Source organism: Phodopus roborovskii, unplaced genomic scaffold, assembly GCF_943737965.1.
Source record: "Phodopus roborovskii unplaced genomic scaffold, PHOROB, whole genome shotgun sequence".
Classification (NCBI taxonomy): domain Eukaryota; kingdom Metazoa; phylum Chordata; class Mammalia; order Rodentia; family Cricetidae; genus Phodopus; species Phodopus roborovskii.
The window spans coordinates 21900469-21923294 of record NW_026126541.1 but is presented as its reverse complement, the minus strand read 5'-3'; the positions used below and the strand labels follow the sequence as shown (position 1 = coordinate 21923294).

At 39.7% G+C, this 22826-nt stretch overlaps 1 protein-coding gene across 2 annotated transcripts; it reads left to right on the top strand.

The window, feature by feature from the left end:
• Nucleotides 1-88: 88 nt before the first annotated feature.
• Nucleotides 89-21531, top strand: Marchf5 (membrane associated ring-CH-type finger 5). 2 transcript variants are annotated; one of them, XM_051199602.1, is made up of 6 exons: nt 89-232; nt 5637-5839; nt 12245-12375; nt 19605-19788; nt 19990-20156; nt 20769-21531. In XM_051199602.1, the coding sequence occupies exons 1-6, from the start codon at nt 198-200 to the stop codon at nt 20883-20885; spliced, it is 837 nt and encodes a 278-aa protein (XP_051055559.1). In that variant the 5' UTR covers nt 89-197; the 3' UTR covers nt 20886-21531. The 2 variants fall into 2 exon arrangements, with proteins under 2 accessions (XP_051055559.1, XP_051055558.1); XM_051199601.1 differs by having other exon boundaries at nt 12245-12420.
• The last annotated feature ends 1295 nt before the right edge of the window (nt 21532-22826 follow it).

The following is a 22826-nucleotide window of genomic DNA, read 5'->3' as shown; positions in this document are numbered from 1 at the left end:
CCCGCCGCCCTCTGCGGACGCCCGCCGGCCGCGCACCGCTGCGGCGGGCCTTACGGAGCCGCGCCGGGAGGCCGTGTGGCGGGGCCGCGGACGCAGCGGGACTGAGGCCTACTCCGCCGCCTCTCAGTGCTATTGTCCCCGGGCCTGGCCCTGAGCGGGGCTGCGGGCGAGGGCCGAGCTCGCCGGCTCCGCGGAAGATGCCGGACCAAGCCCTTCAACAGATGCTGGACAGGTAGGAGCAGGGTGGGCCGGGAACCGCCGGCCTCCGTCCTGGGCCTGCCCATGCTGGCCTCGAGGCCCCGAGAGCGTGGATCCTGGCATCCGCCGAGAGTTCCACTGCCCGGGGGCCGGGAGAGAGGCTCCGAGTTTGGAGACGGCGCTAAAGGGAAGATTGGGCGAACGGTCTGGGTCCTAGACTTAGAAACTTAAAGGAGTGAGGTCTTCTTCGCCCCGAAAGCCTGTTTCTAAGGTGAAGAGGCACGATTGTTGACCCATAGAATCAGCTTCTCTTTCCCACCTCCTCCCCCGAGAGTGTAGTAAAGGGTTTGGCAGCTGTGCCATGGGAAGAACCAGATTATCTCCCTGGGGAATGACCCCCTGCACTTTTAAGCCTCTCTCCACAATGCAAGGATAGGCATTCTTTTTTTTAAAGCCTGGGTTTCGTTTCTCCTTCCAACCCCGTCCCATCCCCACCCCCAAGCCGTAAGGTCAGAATATCCACAAGGGAACCTTAACGGTCACACTGGAGTAGAGGTTATGGAAAACAGCCACATGCATGCAACATTGAACGCGTAGCACGCTTGGGGAGCGTTGAGTTCCTAGAAACGTATTGGCTCTTCCTGGGACCAGTTGCCCGTTCCTGGGGGTCTCCAGCCAGTAAAACTCTTTGAGAAGTCAACTGCACCGCCCTCTGCTGTTTAAATTCCAACCAGTGAGTTTTTGGGAGACCAAAACCCCTTTTCCTCCTAGGCACCAGCTTCTTTCTCTGACCAATTGTTGAAACTAATTCATGTTTGCGGTTGCTTGCAACCCCAGGTAGACTAACTGGCCTCCCTGTTCAGCAGCCACTCACTAACTGTTTGGGTCGGGGGGGGGGGGGGCACACAGAGCTCCACCCGAGATGGCAAAAAGTTACTCCTCATGTTTTTTCCTAAATCCTAGGACAAGACATGGTACTTAGCAAGTGCTGTGTTGTTAGAATTAATGAACTTGTTGTGTTTCTCCAGTTGTTTAGGAGCCTGATCCCTTATCAGGTTTCCCTTACACCGGAGTTTATCATACTTGACTAGGTGTGGCACATTAAAATGTGCCCAGAGAGATTACTGCCTGCCACATCGACTCCAGAAGGTATTGGCATAGTTGTCTGCTCTGATGGCATTCACCTTCACGTGGTGACTTTTAGAAAAAATCCTTACGTCTAGATGTTGTCCTGGCTTTTCATATATTTTTTAGGGATTTCTCATATAAGCCAGTGAGTGCTAGTGAAGAATTTACAGAAACTTGGGAATCCCGGGTGTCCTTTGCAGAAATGTATATAGGAAATGTATTTTGCTCCCCACCTCCATCCTAGTTCATCCCCCTCAGCTACTGGCCCTCCCTGGTCACCGTCCTGTTCTCATGTGCTGTGTGTGTTCCACAGTATTTAATTAGGATTGATTGCATAAGCATGGGCCTGGGTTATTTACAGGAGTGTGGGCAATATCAGTGACTACACCACTAAATTTACTCCCTGCTCCTCCAGCAGCCAAAGTCCAAAGTTACTGGGTGGGACAAGGGGCTTCATGACTCAATCCCTCGTCCCTCCGGGATGCACTGTTGCTAGGCCCCCATCTTGTGCAGGTCTTACACAGGTAAGCACAGCTACCTGTGGTTCGTGAGTTTACTCACAGCACTCCTCCTCATCCCAGTTCTTACATTCTTTCTGCCCTCTTTGAAATTTTTTTTTTTTAGAAAGCTTGAAATTTTTCATTATAAAATTCACAAACCTAAGGTTATATTTAATTTATGAGGAATATGACTATACAACTATTCCTGCTTTCACCATACTCAGTTTTTTACTGTGCTGGAACTTGAAGCCACAGCTTCATGCATGCTAGGTAAGCTTTTTAAGGCTGAACTACATCCACCGATAGTTATTCAGATATATGTAGTTATACTTAGCACTTATGTGTTCTGCCCTCAAAATAACTCACATATGTGGTGATATATTATTTATGATTTATTAAAGCTTGCCTGAGGATTCAGAAAGCAAAGCAGCCATGCACTAGCTCTCACCTCTGGCTCAGGCTGAAAAGGCTGATCGGGAGCTCTTTACCAAGCCTCAGACTGCTGCCTCTCCTCAGTTTGGCTGGAGAAGGAATGCCTGATACTGACTACTGAAGACCTTGCTTTTATCTTCTATAGCCCCCTAGAGCTGGGATTAAAGGCATGTGATCTTTTACTCTTAGACTGGTTTGATCTTGTGTATTCCTGGGTGGCCTTGAATTTAGAGAGATCCAGCTACCTCTTAACCCTGAGTCTTAGGATTAAAGGTGTGTGCCACCACCTCCTGGCTTCTATGACTTGTGGCTGACTTTGCTTTCTGGTTCCTCAGGCAAGCTTTAATAAATCATAAATAATATAACTGTACAGATAGGAAGATCTTGATATTATTCCCACTTTTTTGGTCAAAATATATATCCAACTTGAAACGAGACAAGTATACTTAGAAAATTACCTGTTGAATTAAATGTGTTTATACTAACAACATCTCAGCTACCCTATTTGCTCATATACTTAGCAATTGTAGTTTATGCAGAAATGTTAGTCATCCTGTGAATATCCACAATAATGTAAATATACTTTAATTGAATTGTTCCCATAAAACGATTAAAGTGGTAAGTTTCATGATATGGATATTTTGCCATGGTAACTTTTTTTAATGAAGCAGAATTGAAGATTTTATGAAAGATATCTTAATATTGGCTTCGGTTTGCATGAGATTAAGAGCAAAGAAGTAGGCTGGGCAGTGGTGGTAAATGCCTTTAATCCCAGCACTCTGGAAGCAGAGGCAGACAGGTCTGAGAATGTGGGTGTGGGTTTCTCAGAATCCCAGAGACTAAGTCAGATCTAAGTATGGGAGGTCCTACAAGGAAAGCCATGGTTTGGAACAAAACAAAACTTACTTTGCATATGTGGGGGTCCCTTCTTTCACAACATCTGTCCCACATACCAAGGTCAGGTGATCAGTCTGTGCCACAAGTTCTTTTGCCCACTAAAGTATCTTGCCAGCTTTTCCTGTTTAATTAAAAGTTTTTACTTGAAGTGCATATTGAAAACCATTTTCTACAAAGGCTGTGAACACATCCGTTTGTAGTACATGACTATATAGTCAGCCTTTCCCACTCTGCATATTAAGCCAGTTGTTGTTCTGATGGAAAGCAGTTGTCTAAGTGAAAACACAGTAAGCAACAAGCTTTAGTTAGAAATTGTTCCCACTTACAAAAACTTTGGTGGAGGAAAAGGGGTTCTCTATGAGTTAAATCAGTACTAAATTTGTATAGAGAGCTGGGAATGTAGCTTAGTTGGTAGACAGTTTGCCAAATATGCACAAAGCCTGAATTCATCCCCAACCTAAGTGTGATGAAGACAGGCAGAACAAAAGTTCAAAATTGTCCTCAAATGCAAAGTGTTTCAACTAACCTAAACTACATAAGATTGTCTCCCCAAAAAAAAAAAAAAAAATCAAAAAGAAAAAGGAATTAGAAATTCAATACAATTATGCAGAAAAATTAGACTTTGTAAAGTGCCCTTAAAAATGTTTAGTGCCCAGTCTTGGTGATAACATGCCTTTAATCCTACCACTCAGGAGGCATACATGGGTCTCATCCACATAAGAGCCTGTCTCAGACAAAAAGGTTTTTACTTTAATGGTGGTAGTTTTAGAGACTGGGTCCTGCTGTGCTGCTAGGGTAGCTGCCAACTTTTTGGGCCACTATGTCCAGTCAGAAAAATGTGTTTAAATTAGCTACTCAATAGAAGATTTAGTTATAATAGCCATTCTGATAACTGTGAAGTTTTATGTTGGATTGTACACTTTCACTTTTGAATACTTTGTCTACACTTATCTATCACCAAAACATTGGGGGTTGGTCCATGACAAAACTAGAAAACCAGTGCTGGTTACTTGCATTCATTCATTCCTTATACCCTAATATTTGCCCTACTTGTTCTCCTTTTTGTATGTTATACTGTACACACATTCCCATATTTCTTTTTAGTTTTCCGAGACAGGGTTTCTTTGTATTGCTTTGGAGCCTGTCCTGGAACTCAACTCTGTAGACAGGCTAGCCTCAAACTTAACAGAGATCCGCCTGCCTCTGACCCCCAAGTGCTGGGATTAAAGGTATGTGCCACCAATGCCCACCTTCCCACATTTCTTTACATATATACAGACATATGCCCTGGGATAAAGAAAGCAGGAAAGTGAGACATTTGGGGCTTGTGGGCCTTGTTTGGCTGGCTGCTTCAGTGTATGTGATTTCTCTCTTAATTTATACAGTAGAGATCTCTTCGCCAAGGTTTTACTTGTTTTCAGAAAAAGAAGTAATTTTGCCTGTGATATTGGAAGCATTTTGATCCAGAGTTACCATATTGCCACCCTAAAGTCACTTGTTCCTATGCTTCTTTGTCCCTCTTCCCAGTTGCGGGGATTGAACCTGGGGTCTTGAATTCACCATACCAATAACTTATAACCTTCTTTGTTCTTTGTTTCATTTGCTTTTTTATTATTTTTTTTTCTTCCGTTCTTGAGGGGCCTGCAACCCAGCTCCCAAATAAATACACAAGAGTTTTATTCTTTCTTATAAATGTCAGGCCTCAGTGTGGCTTATTTGTAGCTAGCTTTTCTTAAATTCTCCTGTCTACCTTTTGCCTCTGAGCTTTTACCTTCCTCTATTTCTGCATATCTTTTCTTAATCCATGGCTTGTTCTGTAGCTGAGTGGCTGGCCCCTGCTGTCATCTCTCCTTTTCTTCTTCTCTTCTTTTCTCCTTCTGTTTGTTCTCTCTGCCTGGCAGCCCTACCTATCCCTCTCCTGCCTAGCTACTGGCCATTCAGCCCGTTATTAGATGTGTTTTAGACAGGCAAAGCAACACAGTTTCACAGAGTTAAACAAATGCAACATAAAATAATACAACCCATCTTTGCATCACTAAACAAATACTCCAGCACAAACAAATGTAACCCATCTGGGAATATGGCTCAGAACATTCTACCTCGATGTGTTTGTGTCCCTGGGTTGAGAGGTGAGGGAACTATATATGAAATCACTAGTACTTTATTGTTTTGTGAGTTTATGCTTGAGGTCTTATAAAACCCGATACTTGAATTCATTAGTCTAATTTGCTAGTTAGATAGTATTACTAGAAAGATGACTACAAAAAAAAGATGGGTTAAAAACAAAGTTCAGAAAATAGATTCTGTGGTGGAATATTTAAAAAGAGAGAGAGAAAAGAAAAAAATGTTCTACTAGGAATAGATTGGTTGTTTGGACTCTGTATTCTACAATGCCACATAATAATTCCATCCCATTAGCTAAGAGCTTCACGTGCAGAAGTCTGGAACCCTAGAGGTAAACATTTGTCTCTCAATTTACAGAAGTTGCTGGGTGTGTTTTGCCACCGATGAAGATGATAGAACAGCTGAGTGGGTGAGACCATGCAGATGCAGAGGATCTACTAAGTGGGTTCATCAGGCTTGTCTACAACGCTGGGTGGATGAGAAGCAGAGAGGAAACAGCACCGCCAGAGTGGCATGTCCTCAGTGCAATGCCGAATACCTAATAGTTTTTCCAAAGTTGGGTAAGTACTGTTTTAAGAACAACACATTTACTGTCACATTATAAACCATGATTTCAAGCTTTGGGGAAGAGGGTTGAAGAGGTGGGGACTTGACACAAGCTCTCACCCTGTGTCCCAGCCTGGCCTAGAACTCATGATAATTCTCCAGCCTCATCCTTCCCAGAGTGCCGCCATTATAGCTATGAACCACAACATCCAGCTTTCTAATTGGTTGGTTGGTTGTTGTTTTTTTTTATGTGTATGAGTGTTTTGTCTGCATGCATGTGTGTGCTGTGTGCATGCCTGGTGTCCAAGGAGGCCACAAAAGGGCATTAGATCCCCTGAAGCTGAAGTTTGGTGGTTAGAAACCACCAAGTGAATCCTGGGAACTGATCCCAGCCCCTCTGCTAGAGCAGCCAATATTCTGGAAATTGCTTTGAAGACCAGCCTGCCCTTGAATTCAGAGATCCACCTGCCTCTGCGTCCTGGGTGCTGGAAGTCATTTTCTTCTCAAATAAAAATATAACACAAATAGGCAAGTATGGAAACTTGCTGAGAATAATTTAAACTGTTAGCAAAATAAATCTTTGACACTTAGAGAAGGAAAATACAAAAAAAAACCAAAGATATGAGACCATTTATTTAAAAATAAATCCAGGACAGGCAAGATTGTTAAACAGAGACCCTTTCTCAGACTATCACCCTACTCCTCACCTACCCTAGAAAGAAGGAGGGAGGAGAGGAGAAGAAATATTTTCATGCCTAACTATGAATATAACCAAAGAAGAGCTGTAATACAAAGCTGACTCAGGGCTAGGATACTGCTTAGTTAGTAAAGTGTTTGTCTGGCATTCATGGGGACCCAAGTTCAGTTCTCAGAATGTGGAACCCTGTTTAGAGAGGCAGAAACAGGATTGTCCCTAGGGCCCATTGTCCAGCCAGTCAGTGTTAATTGATCAGGCCAGTGAAATACCCTTGTCTCAGATGAGGTAGGTAGATGGTGTTTCTGAGGGTTACACCTGAGATTGCATACACATTTAAAAAGGAGGGGAGGGGCAGACTTTAGAGCATCATTCTGTGGAGACTGTTTAAGGGAAAAAAAAAAACAAACAAAAAAACTGGTAGGTGTTCTAATATTCCTTAATTCTTCTATTAAGAAACAAAAGTAGGAAAATTAAATTAAAAGTGTTTTTTGGCTATTCTAGGCACTGAACTTTCGGTCGTTCTCATGCTAGGCAGGTGCTCTACCATTGAGCTAATAAAGTTAAGTTTGTTTTCAAAATCCAGTTTATATTGTTATATTTCAGGAAAACTACTCCTTTTTATGGGAATTACTGAACGTGAAAGTAAGCAGAAGTCTTTGAAAGTGGGATTAACTTAAAAAGAAAGTATAACCCATATGTTTCTGAGCTAGTGTTATTGTTGTTTGTAATTTATGCCTTGCTATTCTTTAAAAAACTTACAGTTTTACCCTTACTTATAACTAAGAAGTATGGAGGAGACCCACCTTGGTTTATGGGGCAGACCAAAGGAAAGAGAGTCTGGAGGAAATGCATTGTTCTTGTTAGGTGCTATGCATAGTATAGAATTGTAGATAATGAAATACTTTCCCAATACAAGAAAATGAGGTGAATATAGAATATGTGTGCTTGTTGTCACGTGTGAGAGAAATGACAGCTATTCATGAAAGGCAAGGAATATAGTAAAGAAGGTGACTTCAGGGCCGCCTTAAGCTATATAGGATGTTCAAGACTGGCCTGAGCTATACAGTTAGACAATCACAAAGGAAAAAAAATAACCTAAGGTGCTTTCATCCATTGTAAGTGCAAAACAATATTGTAAAGCACTGTAAACATCTATAGGCAGATCTGACTTCACAGCCAGCCTTCTCTACATAGTGAGTTTGAGGACACCCATAGCTATATAGTGAGACTCCTCTTCAAACTGAAGCAGAGATGGCTCAGTGGTCAGGATCTGGCTGCCCTTGGCTGAAGAGAATCTGAGTTTGGATCCCAGAACTCATACTGGACAACTCAAAGCCACTTCTGATTTAAGGTCCAGAGGATTTGCATACACGCACGCACACATGTACATCTTTAAAAGAAATCCTTAATCCTTAGGATGAAAGCACAAGATTTGCAGGTTTGTGGCTACACACCCAATTCAACCTGAAACTGAATCACAGCTCTAGCAAAGTTACGTTTACAATGTCTTAAGACAAAGCTGATTACTTTTTTTTTTTTGAATAGCCTAATAAAAGTTTCAAATGTAAAAACTTGAGTTTACCCAGAATATTAGGATAGTTTATGTCTTTATTTAAAAAAAAAATCTTTATTGTGTAAAAGAACTTACAATAAAGCTTCCTTTGCTTCCTTTTACAGGCTTTTTAAATACCTTTTGAATTATTAGATTTCTAAAAGATGTTTATTCAAAAATTCAATTGCTATCCATTATGTAAATATAATACTGTTGAAAGTATATGTGGTAAGGGCCACCACGCCATTTAAAATCCAGTAAAGTGGACTGGGGAACTGGGGCTGTAGCTTAGTGAAGAAACACTTAGCATGCAAGAAGCCCTGGGTTTAGTCATCAATCAGGGCTGAAAAAGTAATAATGTCTTTCTAAAATATTGAAACTTTTATGCCCTTAGTTAATTTATAATGAGCAGTTATTTATGTTTTCTCCTGTTAGGGTAGGAATTTCCAAGGGCTAAGATTTTGTTTTCTTCCATACTCTGTAGCTCTTTGTGTTGTAATCTGGTGCTGTATTTCTAAAATGTATGATCCTAGTTAATGAGGCAACTGCATCAAATCTCGTGGTTGGCACACTGGGTTGGGGTTTACCATTCAAAAGATTTTCATGATTGTTTAAGGTTTTTTTTTTTTTTTTTTTTTTTTTTAATGATTGCTTTTTTAATTTTTATGTGCATTGGTGTTTTGCTTATATATGTGTCTGTGTGAGGCTGTCAGGTCCCCTGAACTATAGCTGCAAGGCAGTTGTTAAGCTGCATGTGGATGCTGAAAATTGAACCAGGGTCCTCTGGAAGAGCAGCCAGTGCTCTTAACCTCTGAGCCATCTCTCTGGTCCCTTAGGTGATTGTTTTTAACAGAATACTTAGTTAGATAATCTTTAACTCTTGGCTGGCACTTTATCATAATGGTATGTTTAATGCTAGTATTTATTCTCCCTTCCAAATATTAAAACTAATCTTGGTCTAGTCTCCCTGGAAGTAATGAAATATTTGAGCAAAGTAAAAATTAAGGTAAAAGCCAAGACAAGAATTTTGTCTGAAAAATCTATAATAAGTAATTCAACCCATTCCTTAATTTTACCAGGCATATGTTTTACATATAACCCACGGGACAGACATAAAATTTCCAAAAGGAAGTATGAGGATTTACTTATACTTCCTTATAAAAATTCACACCGAATGATTCCTCAAGAATGTCTAGTATATTTTGGTATGATTTTCTGCAGTCTGTCAGAAAAACATTCAGACATCTAGGTTGTCCTTCGGAATCTAATGAAAATAATTGTGGGCTGCCTTTTATGAATTATGTTTCCATCCAAGTATGTATGACTTTTATATATCACTTCATTTCACTAACAGGACTGGATGGCTCAACCATTAAAGGCTAGGCTCACAACCAAAAATATAAGATAATTCAGTTAAACAAATACTTGAGAATCATAGGAATTTGGGATACATCAGTAAACAAAATCACAACTTTTTCCCTTTTGAGCCATGTTTCATTCAAGACAGGAATAAGCAAATCTCTTCTCTAAAGACCTATATAAATAATATGTTTTAGACTTTGCATCTGGCCATTTTCCAATAAAACTTCAGTCACAAAAATAGACAGCTGGTTAGATTTGGCTATGGGGCTGTAGTTCTCCATTATTCTAGTAAATTGAAATAGATTTGATAAGTAAAGTATTGTTATGTGATGAAAATGCTTTAGGAGAAGGAGATATAACAAAGTAAGTAAGAAGTAGTATAGATCGGCATAGGGAACATTATGGAAGTAGAAAAGAAGTCAGCAGAGGAAACTGAAGAGTGAGTGATAAGATATGTTGTGGAAATGTAAGAACCAACCATATGTTGGGGAAAAAATGTCTTATACAGCTGATAGGACAGTAAATGGTGCTGAGATTTGACCACTGGATTTAGATATGTGGGGATTAGTGATGTCCATGAACAGCTTGGGCAGAATAGGTTTGTGGGGAAATTAGACAATTATTTTGAGTATTTTGTTCAAAAGAAGCAAGGAAATGGAGTAGTAGGCCCAGAAGGATCAAATTTTAGAATGCTGGTGCACATCTTTAGTCCCAGCACTGGGAAGATGAGGCAGGTGAATCTTTGTAATTTCAAGGCCAGCCCAGTCAGCTTAGTGAGTTCCAGGCCACCTTGAGCTACATAGTGAGGCTCTGCTTTGACAATAATAAAAAGATTTTAAGGGATTGGTAAAAAAGATTCAGCAGATAAGGACAATTGCCCTAAGCCTGCTGATATGAGTTTGGTCCTTGGACCCACATGGTATATAGAAGGAACCAGTTCCTGACGGTGTCCTCTGGCTTCTCAAAGCACCTGCCCACATCCTGCATATACACACATTGTAATTTTTAAAAAATTAAGTTTATTTTTAAGATAAGTGAAATAATGTTTGATAAAATTAAGCCATTAATTGGGGGACATGATGAAGGAGAGTGGGAAGAGAACTTCCAGAGCTATGAGCTTGAGTTAGTGAGGAGATGCATGGGTTTACAGTTGAATGGTTGGCTTCCAGTGTGCCCAGTAGGAACATGCTTAGGAGAGATTTGTATGTAGCTCTTGAGGCTTGAGTTTTCTAATTACAGATTTATCAGTCACAAGAAAGCTCAAATGTAGAGCTTTTATTTATTATGTGCTGCGGTTTCTGGCTTCCAATGCTGCCCTCTATGGAATCTTTCCTTCACAAAGTCATCTTTCTCTTTACAGCGGCTGGCTCTAGAAGTCAGTGGGGAGTATTGACCGAGACTTTTTAAGACTTTTTTTTCCTTGTATGTTTAAGTATTCTATTTTCAAATTACTTTGTTAATTTCTTTGTACAATAATGGTAACTGCTTTTGTGTTTAGCATTCTTTAGAAAATAGGCCTCAAGAAAGCAAGGGATAGAACTCACACATTTCTAAGAAAATGTCTATAAAACAGTTAATATGGAGAGGTATTCATTAAATACAATTACTTAGCCAACAAGTTACATATATCTTTGCTTAATTGCAGACATTGAGGTTGGATTTACTTTGAACAGATTTAAAACCTTTCCACTTCTCTGAAAATTCTAGAGTTAAATTAACTTGGACTTAATGGCAAGCAGAATACTTCCAAAATACTAAGCATATAATTGGCAATTGGCACATGTAGCTGTTGAAATACCATAAATACTGTCTTCATAATCGTTTTTTAAAAGCTTGTTAGAAAATAATTTTCAACTAAATATAGTGTATTTAAAATCAAGTAAAATAAATTGACTCGTGTACTATAAGAAAATACCAGTAGACTAAAGAGATGACTCACTAGTTAAGAACACTTGCTACAGAGAATCTGGGTTCAATTTTCAGCACCTACCTATATAGAGACTCATAGCCGTATGTAATTCTGATTTCAGAAGACCCAATACCCTTCTGTGTATCACCAGGCATAAATATGCTGCACAGAGATGCAGGCAAAAAAAAAAAAAAACCTCATGTACATTAAATAAATTGATCCTTAAAAAAAGAAAGAAAGAAAATAGCATGGCTATCTTTATAGACACAATGACTAAAGTTAGAAATGTTACTTTTTTTTTCTTTAAACCAGGTACTCTAGGAGTTGGTGGTTCCTAGGAACAATTTGGAGGGAAAAAAAGCTAAAATAGCCTTTTATTCTGCAGTAGCCAATGTGATTGAGAGATATGTTTGTTTCCTTCATTGGGAGCAGCTGTGTTTAAAGCTCTAATTTCAGAATCAGTAATAAAGTTTGAACAGCCTAGAATTCATTCATGCAAATGGTTGAGAAATTCTAAACTATTCAAATCTGAATTCTCATCAGAATTCTAACTAGAGGCTAGAGAGATGGCTCCATAATTAAGAGCATGATACTGCTTGCTTTTCTAGAGACCCCAAGTTCAGTTCCCAGCACCCATGTCAAGTAAGTGGCTCACAGTTAGTTACAAGTAACTCCAGCTTCAGGTGATCTGACACATCTGGCCTCCACAGGCATCCTGATGTATGTGACACACACTCGACAGTAAGCATGCATACACACACACCCATTACTATCTATCCATTCAACAACTATTTTTAGAACATCTAATTTGATGCAGGTGTTTTAGACCTATAGAAAATATTGAAGAAGTCATTCTAAAAACCACCTTGTATTGAAACTTTTCTCTCTTCATATTGTAGGTCCAGTCGTTTATGTCTTGGATCTTGCAGATAGACTGATCTCAAAAGCTTGCCCTTTTGCTGCAGCAGGAATAATGGTTGGATCTATCTATTGGACAGCTGTGACTTATGGAGCAGTGACAGTGATGCAGGTTCACCATTCTCCTCTATTCAGTGACACTACTTTTGATGTGAAGGTCTATTAAACATTTGCCAGGAGTTTTTTTAAGTGTATTGTTTTAAATGAGTAATGATACTATCATGATTAAAGAATAAGTTACATAAAAACTAGACTAAAGCCGACGAGATGCCTTAGTGGATAGAGATGCTTGCTGCAAAATGTAATGATCCAAGTTCAATCTCCCAGCACTCACATGTTAGAAAGGGCTCAGAGAATTGACTCCCAAAAGAAGTTGTCTTTGAACTCTACACGAGCTGTGGCATGCCCTACCCCATACATACACACAGTAGACAAAGTGTTAGACAGAGTGGTCTAGTGAAAAGTTCTCCTGTCCTTCGTTTGCCTAAATCCCCAATCACCTCCTCTGGTAGCCACTATAGCTAATTTCATGTTATAGCCACAGTTTCTTTCTCATAATGAATCTTGATCTTTTTACCTATCAAGATCTATATAGCATTCTTGTATAAAATTACAGCAGTTTGTTAACCATTTTGTTTTTATTTTTAGATAGGTCTCAGTGTTTGGCTTCAAGCAAGGTGTACATAAATGAAATACTAGGGGAATAATTATATAATTTTGTAAATATTAATTGAATACAGAACTAATTCAGGAAAAGGGAGCACTCGATTGCTAATTATAAGAAAAGCCTTGAGCTGGTGCTTGAAATTTGTAGGATTTGGATTTATAGACTGGAAGTATCAATATAATAAAAGTTACAAATATGTATTATGTATTAATTGTTTAGAAATTACCTTTCATTGACTGCCTTATTTGAAACATATATTCCAGGAATGAGTGATTAGCTGGAACAGTAGATAGGTACTGTGTGAATTAAGAGTATTGGGACGATATCTTTGGGGGCGCTGAGACAGGGTTACTATTCTGTGTAGCTTTGGAAGCTGTCCTGGAACTAGCTCTTGTAAACCAGGCTGGTCTTGAACTCACAGAGATCCACCTCCTCTGCCTCCCAAGTGCTTTTACTAAAGGTGTGGACCACCACTGCCCAGCCAGGGAGATATTTTTTACCTACTTAAACATGCATATTTGAGTATGTAAGCAAAGTTTTCATGGTAAAAAATCCTATAAATGTAGCTTCAAAGTCAGAAGTAACACAAGAATATATATTACTGCTGTTGCTTAACATTGTTTTGGCTATTCCATTACTTACACTTCTATTTACTCATTTTTACAGCATCTTTACAAGCAGTTATCTGTATATATTTGATAATAAATATGCCTCAATAAACCAACAGTATTTAGTTGTTTTTTGGAGGGGCGGGGAGCAAAGTAGTTCATGTCACACTCGCAATTAACATTAACAACACATGAATGGACAGGTTATCATATGCCCTGTAAGTAAGGTTTTTTCCTCCCGCTGCTGGTCTTGTCCCGCCACTGTGCCGGCCCCAATGAACACACCAAGACACTGTATTTGATATAATGTTGGCCCATTACTTGTTTCTTATCGGCTAGCTCTGCCTTAAGTATTAACCCATTTCTGTTAATCTATGTATTTTCACGTAGTCTCATCTTACCGGAGAGCTGGCTAGCGTCCTGCTCTCTCCAGGCTCTCCATGTTGACTCCTCCCTACTACTTCCTCTTTCTTCCTTGTCTCCTAGTCCCTCCTCTCTTTCTTATTGGCCAACAGTGCTTTATTCATTAACCAGTATGAGAAACATTTACAGAATGGCATCTCCCATCACCCAGGCTTCCTTTAATTTGACTTATTTCCCAAGGTTGACTTTGAACTTCTGAACTTCTTGCCTCCACTTTACCAAGTGGTAGGATTATAGCCTTACGCTACTCTAATGCTTAGGGTTGATTGAGGACTTGACAGGAACTAGTCACTAAAAATACAAACCTGGACACTTGCATGAGGGATTATCTAGATTAGGTTAATTGAGGTGGGAGCACACCCTCAGTGTGGGCAACACCATTGCATGAGGTGAGGTTCTGTACTTCATAAAAGGAGAAAATGAGCTGGGGCTGCCTCAGTCTCCTGTCAGCACCCCTTCCCCACTGTGCTCAGCTGTGTTCTCACCCTCTCTCTTGTTGGGTGTTAAATCACAAGTAAAAATAGCTAATACGGCCACTGTGCCCAGTTTATATGGTGCATCAACTGAGCTACATGCATATCATGCCCTGGGACTTGCCATCTCCCAGGGCCTTAAAGTTAAGTTTCTTTCAGCTTCTCTGTGATCATCTCTGGGGTTCTTTCTTATAAATTACCAGCCAGATCACTATTCCTTTCCCATTACTTCTCTGTGTCTCCAGTCTTTTAATTATGGGATTTGAATGAGATTCTTCACTTGCTTTTTGTGTTTGTTGGGTTTTTGTTTGTTTTGAGACAGGGTCCCACTATGTTGTCCTAGCTGATCTTGAACTCACTGAGTTCTATATCACTGCCTCCCAAATGCTGAGGTTTTCTTTTGGAGTGCAGGGGAGTGAGAGTACTGTTTGTGTTTTAAGACAGGGTATCTCTGATGTATAGCCCTGGCTGTCCTAGAACTTGCTTTGTAGACCAGGCTGGCCTTGAATGCAGAGATCCACCTCCCTTTGCCACCTTTAGATCAGATGAAGTGATGTCATAATTTGTTCTTTCTTAATCACAGTTTCCCACTACATTTCCCTTCCCCTCATACTGGTTCATTTACCTCCTTTCCCATCTTCTACATTCTTATAAGACCTTCCCACAGTCCCCTTTTTAGTTTCACAACAAAAACATATGTAAAATATACACATAAGTTTAAATCTAGATTCTGCATAGGATAGAAAGTACATGGTTTTCTCTTGTCTGGTTTATTTTGCTTAATATAACAATTGCCAGGTTTTGTCTATTTTCTTGTAAATGTCATTTTTTTTGTATGTTAACTAAATCCATGTGTACCACCTTTTCTTTATCCATTTATCGATCTGTTATGGATATCTGCCTGTTGATATTGTTTGGGTATATCACCAAGAATAGTGTAGCTTTTTTTGAGGAATTTCCATGCTGACTTCTACAGTAGCTACCCGAGTTTAAGTATCAGGATTCCTTTTTCCCACGTCCTCCCTGGCCAGCTTTTGTTTTCTCAAAATTAGTCATCTGACTGGGATGGGTTGGAATCTCAGAGCAGTTTTGATTGGCATGCCTGATGTCTAAGATGTTGGACACCTTTTCAGATATTAATATGTATTAGTCATTTGTATTTCTTCCTTTGAGAAGTCCATTTAGGAATTAGAGAAACTCCATTCACAATAGCTTAAAATAGAATATTTTAAAAATAAACCTAATTTTGTGGTATTGAAGAAGACATTAAGGTCTAGAGAGATGGCTCAATGGTTAATAATGCTACTCCTTCAAAGGATCTGGGTTAAATTCCCAGCACCCACTTGGTATCTCACAGCTATTTGTAACTTTAGTTTCAAGGGGTCCATCCCTCTTCTGCAAGCACTGGGCACGCATGTAGCTCACACACACACATTCAGGCATACACATAAAATATATGCAGGATTAATATTGCATAAATGTCTGTTGCTGGGCAGTGGTGGTGTATGTATTTAATCCCAGCATGGGTGAAGCAGAAGCAGAGTTGGAGGCCAACCTGGTCTATAGAGTGAATTTCAGGACAGCGAAGTCTACACAGAAATCCTGTCCCCCAAAACAAAAGCAAACAATATCACTATGCTCTCCAGCATTCTGTGAGTTACAAGCCATTAAGGGTTACGTGGTAAGACTCTAGCTTAAAAACAAAAGCAAACTGATCTCAGACTTACTACAGAGCCTTAGTAACAACAGACATGTAGACCAATGGAATAGAATAAAAAACATAGGAGTTAATACAGCTATATCCACCTAATTTTCAACAATAGTGTCAAAAACATGCATCGGTTCAGGCATGATGTCCAGTGTCTGTAACTGTAGGGAGTAAAGGCAGGAAGATGAGCTTGAGGTCAGGCTCAGCTACATAGTGAGTTTGAGACAGCTAGCTTGGGATATATGAGATCATGTCTCAAAACAAAAGCATACATTGAGGAGAAAAATCAAGCTTTTCAATAAATAGTACTGGGTAAACACTTGAAGGAGAGTAGAACTAAATTCCTATCTGTACCAAAACCAGAGCGGATCAAAGACCTGAGGAAAAAACATAGGTGAAACTCTTAGAGGCATGGACAAGAATTTTCTCAGAATTATTCTAGCAGCACAGAAATTGACAAACTGAGTTACATTAAATTACAACATTTCTGACAGCAGAAGAAGCAATCACCAGGATGAAAATAGCCTTCAGTGTAACAAATCTTTCTCTGTCTTGCTAGCCAACTCCCAAATCATGACGCTGAAATTTCTTATTAATCATGAAAGCTTGGCCTATGGCTTAAGCTAGTTCCTAACTAGTTCTTATAATTTAAAATAATCCATTTCTGTCACTCTACATGCTGCCATGTGGCTTGTGGCTGCTACCTCTCCTCCTTCATGTCTTGCTTGTTCTTCATCTCCTGGCATCTCTCCTGCATGCCTCGATTCCTCTTCTACTTTTCTTTCTGCCTGCAACTCAAGTTCTGCCTATACCTCCTGTCTAGCTATTGGCTGTTCAGCTCTTTATTAAATCAATCAGTGTACAAATATTCCATAACACTCAGAATGAGAAAAGATTGTTGCTACCTGTACATTAAACAGGAGACTCATATCCAAAATATGTAAAGAACTGTGAAAGTGAAATTTCACTTGCATTTTTAGATTTTAAAAGGCATTTTCATTTGTGTGTATATACGTTATGTATAAACTCATTCTGTGTGGAGGTCAGAGGACAACTCTTGGAAGTCAGCTTTCCTGTCACCTTGTGTGTAATCCTGTGGTCAAGCTCAGGTCACTTAGGTCTCTGTGCAAGTGTTTTTATCCACTACACATCTTCCCCCACACTCCCTTTACACTTTTTATTGAAAAGACAGCATGTTATTAACTTCCCCAGCACTAAAATGAATGCCTTTTAAGCACTGATGCATGTAAACCCTAAAAACAATGTTGTGACATAGATAAACTTTTTCGTAGATTACTGATTTCTGTGTCCTGTTTCAGATAGCAAAGGCACATTAGGCCCTGCCTCTAGTGTGAAAGAAAATAACCTCCGTAAACATTGAAATATTTTCTTTCTTTCTTTCTTTTTAATTTGAGGCGAGATCGTTTGAACTCCTAAGTAGCAAGTAGTTAGGAATTAACAGGCAGTGTGCCATTACAGTTAAGCCTTACACAAGCAAAATGCAGTGGCCACTGAACTAGAGCCTCAGCTGCTAGCTGTGTTTTTAGGCTGTCTTTTGAAGTGAGTCCCACTCCTTGCTCAGCTGTGCCTACCTAAAAGGAAGCACAGGACACAGACATCTTCTAGAGGACAAATAGCACCTAAAATTACCCCAGTCCCAGAGCTCACTGACAAATTGAGGAAGAGGAATGGACATAAATGACAGATGTCCCCCCTACATGCTGGTGATTCTTCCCCTTCCCCAAAGAAATCTACTTAGAGACTAGTAGATTCTCCATTTTTGTCTTTTAAGTCACAAATTCATAGAATATGGACTCCAGCATCTCAGGCTCCTTTCCATTAGTTCTCGAAAAGTGTGCTTCTCTAGGTTGAGCTGAACCCAGGTGCCTTTCTCTTCCTGGTTGTTTGCCTTCACCTGTTTCAGGTGTCCTTAGAATACTTAATATGCTCAATGCACACTTTGATTCTCTTGGCAAGAATCTTTTCCTTGTTTACAGTGATGCCCACAGCATACTAAGTGACATAGTAAACTTCCACTTTAATGGGGCATTCCTTTTTGACTGCCCATTTCTTTGATGTTCACAGTATCACCCTTCCTATAGATTTGCATGTTATGTGGCCAGAGGAACACCTCCATGTTTTCTACACAGTCTAGAGAACACATAGGTGCCTTTCATCTCTCCCTTCCTGTTTGTCATTTTGGTAAATTACTGGAAGATGGCTGCTACACTGAAAGGCCATGTACTCCTTTAACCCCGGCACTTGGGAAGCAGAAGCAAGTGGATCTTTTTGAGTTTGAGGCCAGCCTGGTCTGCTTAGTGCTTAGTGGGTTCTAGGACAGCCAGAGCTACACAGTGAGACTTATCAAAAAATTAAGTAACAACAAAACTCAAATGTCCCTTCACAACTCTACTGAGATGTGATCAGTGTAGTCCAGCCATTTTTGTAACATTATTTTATTCCAACATAAAATGGAATAGCTTGGGAATTTTATCCACCACCCTCCATGGATAAATGGTGGGGTTTTTTGGTTTTTGTTGTTCAAGACAGGGTTTCTCTGTAACAACCCTAGCTGCCCTGAAACTTGCTTTGTAGACCAGGTTGGCCTCTAATTCATAGAGATCCACCTACATCTATCTTCCAAATGCCAGGATTAAAGTCATGTGCCACCAGCACCCAGCTAAATTGTGATTTTGGGTGTTTTTTTTTTTTTTTTTGAGATGGGCTTACCTGGCTAACTTAGAGCTATGTAGACCCACCTAGTCTCAAAGTAACAGAGATCTGCCTGCCTCTATGTTCCAAATACTGGGATTAGAGGTGAGCACAACAGAGGCCACAACAGCTCATCACATTCCTGGAACTGTAGTTACAGGTGGCTGTGAACTACCATATGGAAGCTGGGAATCTAACCTGGGTGTGCTGTAAGAGCAGCAAGTGTTCTTAACCACTGAGTCATCAATCCCCAGTATTACTTCTTACAAACAAATCAACTTTCAGGCTTTATTTATTTTTTTTTTTTTAACTTCTGTAACTAAGCATTCCTTAACAAAATGAACTGAATGCCTACCACTTAAATATATATACCACTGCAGCCATGCAGTGGTGGCGTACGCCTTTAATCCCAGCACTCGGGGAGGCAGAGAGATCTCTGAGGTTGAGACCAACCTGGTCTACAGAACAAGTTCCAGGACAGCCAGGGATACACAGGGAAACCATGTCTCAAAAAAAAAAAAAAATGTACCACAGCTTTAGATAAGAAAATAACTGTAGAACCAGGCGTTGGTGGCACATGCCTTTAAACCCAGCACTCAGGAAGCAGAGGCAGGAGGATCTCTGTGAGTTCAAGATCAGCTTGGTCTACAAGAGCTAGTTCCAGGACAGCCTCCAAAGCCACAGAGAAACCCTGTCTCAAAAAAAACAAGAAAAAGAAAATAACCATAGCAAATGCTGTCTGCTTTACAGGTTGTAGGCCATAAAGAAGGGCTGGATGTTATGGAGCGAGCTGACCCTTTATTCCTTTTGATTGGACTTCCTACTATTCCTGTCATGCTGATACTGGGCAAAATGATTCGCTGGGAGGACTATGTGCTTAGACTCTGGCGCAAATACTCAAATAAACTACAAATTTTGAACAGTATATTTCCAGGTAAGGAACTGAATTGTGGCTTTGTAAAGTACATGTTGAATTGACCTTTAGAAAAACCATCTCATGTTTTTTGTTGTTGTTGTTGTTAGTGGTGATGGTGGTTTGTTTTGGGGGTGGGGAGCTCATGTTTCAAACTTAAAGCTTTTTTTTTTTTTTTAGCTATTCTAAAATTTAGTGCTAACTTAATGCTTCCCCTTCCAGGGATTGGTTGTCCTGTTCCTCGAATTCCAGCTGAAGCTAATCCTTTAGCTGATCATGTCTCTGCTACCCGAATTTTGTGTGGAGCCCTTGTCTTTCCTACTATTGCGACAATAGTTGGTAAACTGATGTTCAGTAGTGTTAACTCAAATTTACAAAGGACAATCTTGGTAAGATGGATTTAATATTACTTGTCTCAAGCAGTATACAGAAGAGAATGAACTGTATTTGTTTTTAAAGGGAGAAGGAGGTTCTGTAGGGGCTCTATGTAGTTCCCCTGCCCTGTCTCTTCATTATCCCCACTGTCATCTTAGCTCAAGGGAAATGAAAAGGGAGGTCCTACTGTTGCCAATCTGGCCTCTGGACCCTTTCTGTAGGTACCTTCTCTTCTGGAATATGCTCTGGGCTCACTCCCCAGTACCAGCATCATAAATAAACAAATGAGATGAAACTGGCTCATGCTGTGTCCTGTCATCCCCCTTGCCCTCGCTGGTCACAGTCCACATGGTGCTCTGGCATTCTCCTTTCTCTCGAATGAATATAGAACTCGTGGGAAGAAAACAACTCGAGTGATGCCAGGTGAAGGAAACTCACTCTCTCTCTGCGACTTGAAGTGTCTACTTCTTTCCCAGTCTCAGCCCCTCATAGAAAAGGATATTTTCTTTGCAGTTATCAGGACTTACTTGGCGTCAAAGCCTGTGTCCTTCATAATCTATGTGAGTTCTCTTTCTTGTTTCTCTAAGCCTGCGTTACAAAAAAATTAATTTCCCTTTTTATTTTAGGGTGGAATTGCTTTTGTTGCCATAAAAGGAGCATTTAAGGTTTACTTCAAACAGCAGCAATATTTACGTCAGGCACACCGCAAAATCCTAAATTATCCAGAGCAAGAAGAAGCATAAAACTGACTTCTGGTTGTTCTGAGGCCTCTCATCCTGAGGAGTCTATTGTGTTGTTCTGATTCCATCATTAACGCACTAGAGGAGACTTGTGATAACCTACTGCTCCTATCTTTTAAAGAAATGTAATAAAGCACGCAAGGCAGGGGATCCTCTCAGTAATCACAGAACTAAGGATACGATTCAACCTGGTCATTTGTATGTACTGCTTTGACAGCCTTTGGCTGAACCATTATCTTAGCATGGTATACCTGGGTTTGTTCATATTTTTCCAGACAAAAATGTAAAGATAAAACTGTACAAATATTAAAATGGACATGCTGTTTTATTCTGATGCCTCTTTTGTATATACTCATGTTCAGTGTTTTCTTAGGAATAACAACTCAAATGAAGGTACTGTGAGGACTTTTCTCACTGGCATACTTTGATTATGTGCTAAACAGGAGCCTGTGTTAATATGAGGAAGCGTAAATTAGTTCTTAATAAATAACAGACCAAAAAAATGTATGTGAGCATTGAAATGATCATCTGAACAACACGGATTCTGTTGCCTTTTCCTTAACCCATGTGACATCTCAGATGTGTAGGGTCAGTTTCCAGGGCTTCCAGATCACTTTTTCACTATTAAACTTTATTTATGCAATGTTGACATCTCATAGTTCATAATCCATCTAGTCGTCGTTGTCGTGAGTGTCTGTGTGTGTGTCTGGGGGGTTGTTTAGAAAAGGTGGGAGGGAAGGAGAGGGTAGGGATAGGAGAGAAGGACCTTATATCACTTAAATGTTTTTAAAGTTGTATTTTTAGTACTTGGAGCTGCCAGTTAGTAATTTAATCAGAGAATAACTTGCAAAAAAAAATTACTGTTTTTTTTCATTGGTTTAGTTATTCAGGTATTTGTTATTCACTTCACATTTATTTAGCCACTTCAGGGTGCTGTGAGATACAATGGTGAACAAGACAAATTTGGTCCCAACTCTAAGAGTATGCAGTCTAATAGACAAATAGTAAGTGAACCAAAGTGAGATCTTGAGCATATTGTGAATCTCAGTCATTGAAGTAATAAAGAAAACAAATCTTTAATGAATCTTGGTTTTGGTTTTGGCTACATCCATTTCTAGGATAGCCAATACTGATATTTTTTTTTATGGTGTTTTGTTTTTGAGTCAGGGTCTCTCACATAGGCTAGCTTCAAACTTCCTATATATCTGAAGATAACCTTGAGCTCCTGATCCTCCCAATCACAGGCAAGCGCCATCATACCTGCTGTTTTTATGCAATGCTGAGGATTGAATCCAGGGCCTTCTGCATACTAGGTAAATACTACCAACTGAGCTCCATCACCAGTCCTCTTCTGAGATTCTAATTGTCATATTCAGGGGGATAACTCCTTAATAGTCTTTATTTAACTAGTTTTCATTGTTCAAGTGCAGTTATTTAGGTCATGTTTAATAGTGACCATTTTAATGTTCAGCAGTCTGAGTGTCCTTTTAGTTATTTTCATTGATTAAAATGAAAAATAAGTTTAAAAATACTGTTCACAGTATCTGATGCGTGATAATAAATGGTCCCCCTTACTGAGAAGTAGATACTTTTGGAGTGTAACAAATACAGGCTGAGCTATGTTAGTTGTAAATAAAATATAATTTTAGTAAAGACTGGTGTCTCTGTAGGTTGGATATCTCAGTTTTGAGTTTTATGGTGTCAGTGTGAATGACTGAACATCCAGAGTTGTAATTATCTACAGTGTAAGGGACAATTTGGCTGTGTTAATCCTAACACTGCTATTGTTTTGAAGAAAAAATATGAGCTCTGGTTATATATAAAAATAACTTAGATATCTAGCTATAATTATGAAATATACTGGCTTCTATAATTTCCAGTGTGAAAAGATATATTAGAAACTTCTTTGATAAATTTGTTGAATTGAGCAGCATTTACACAGTT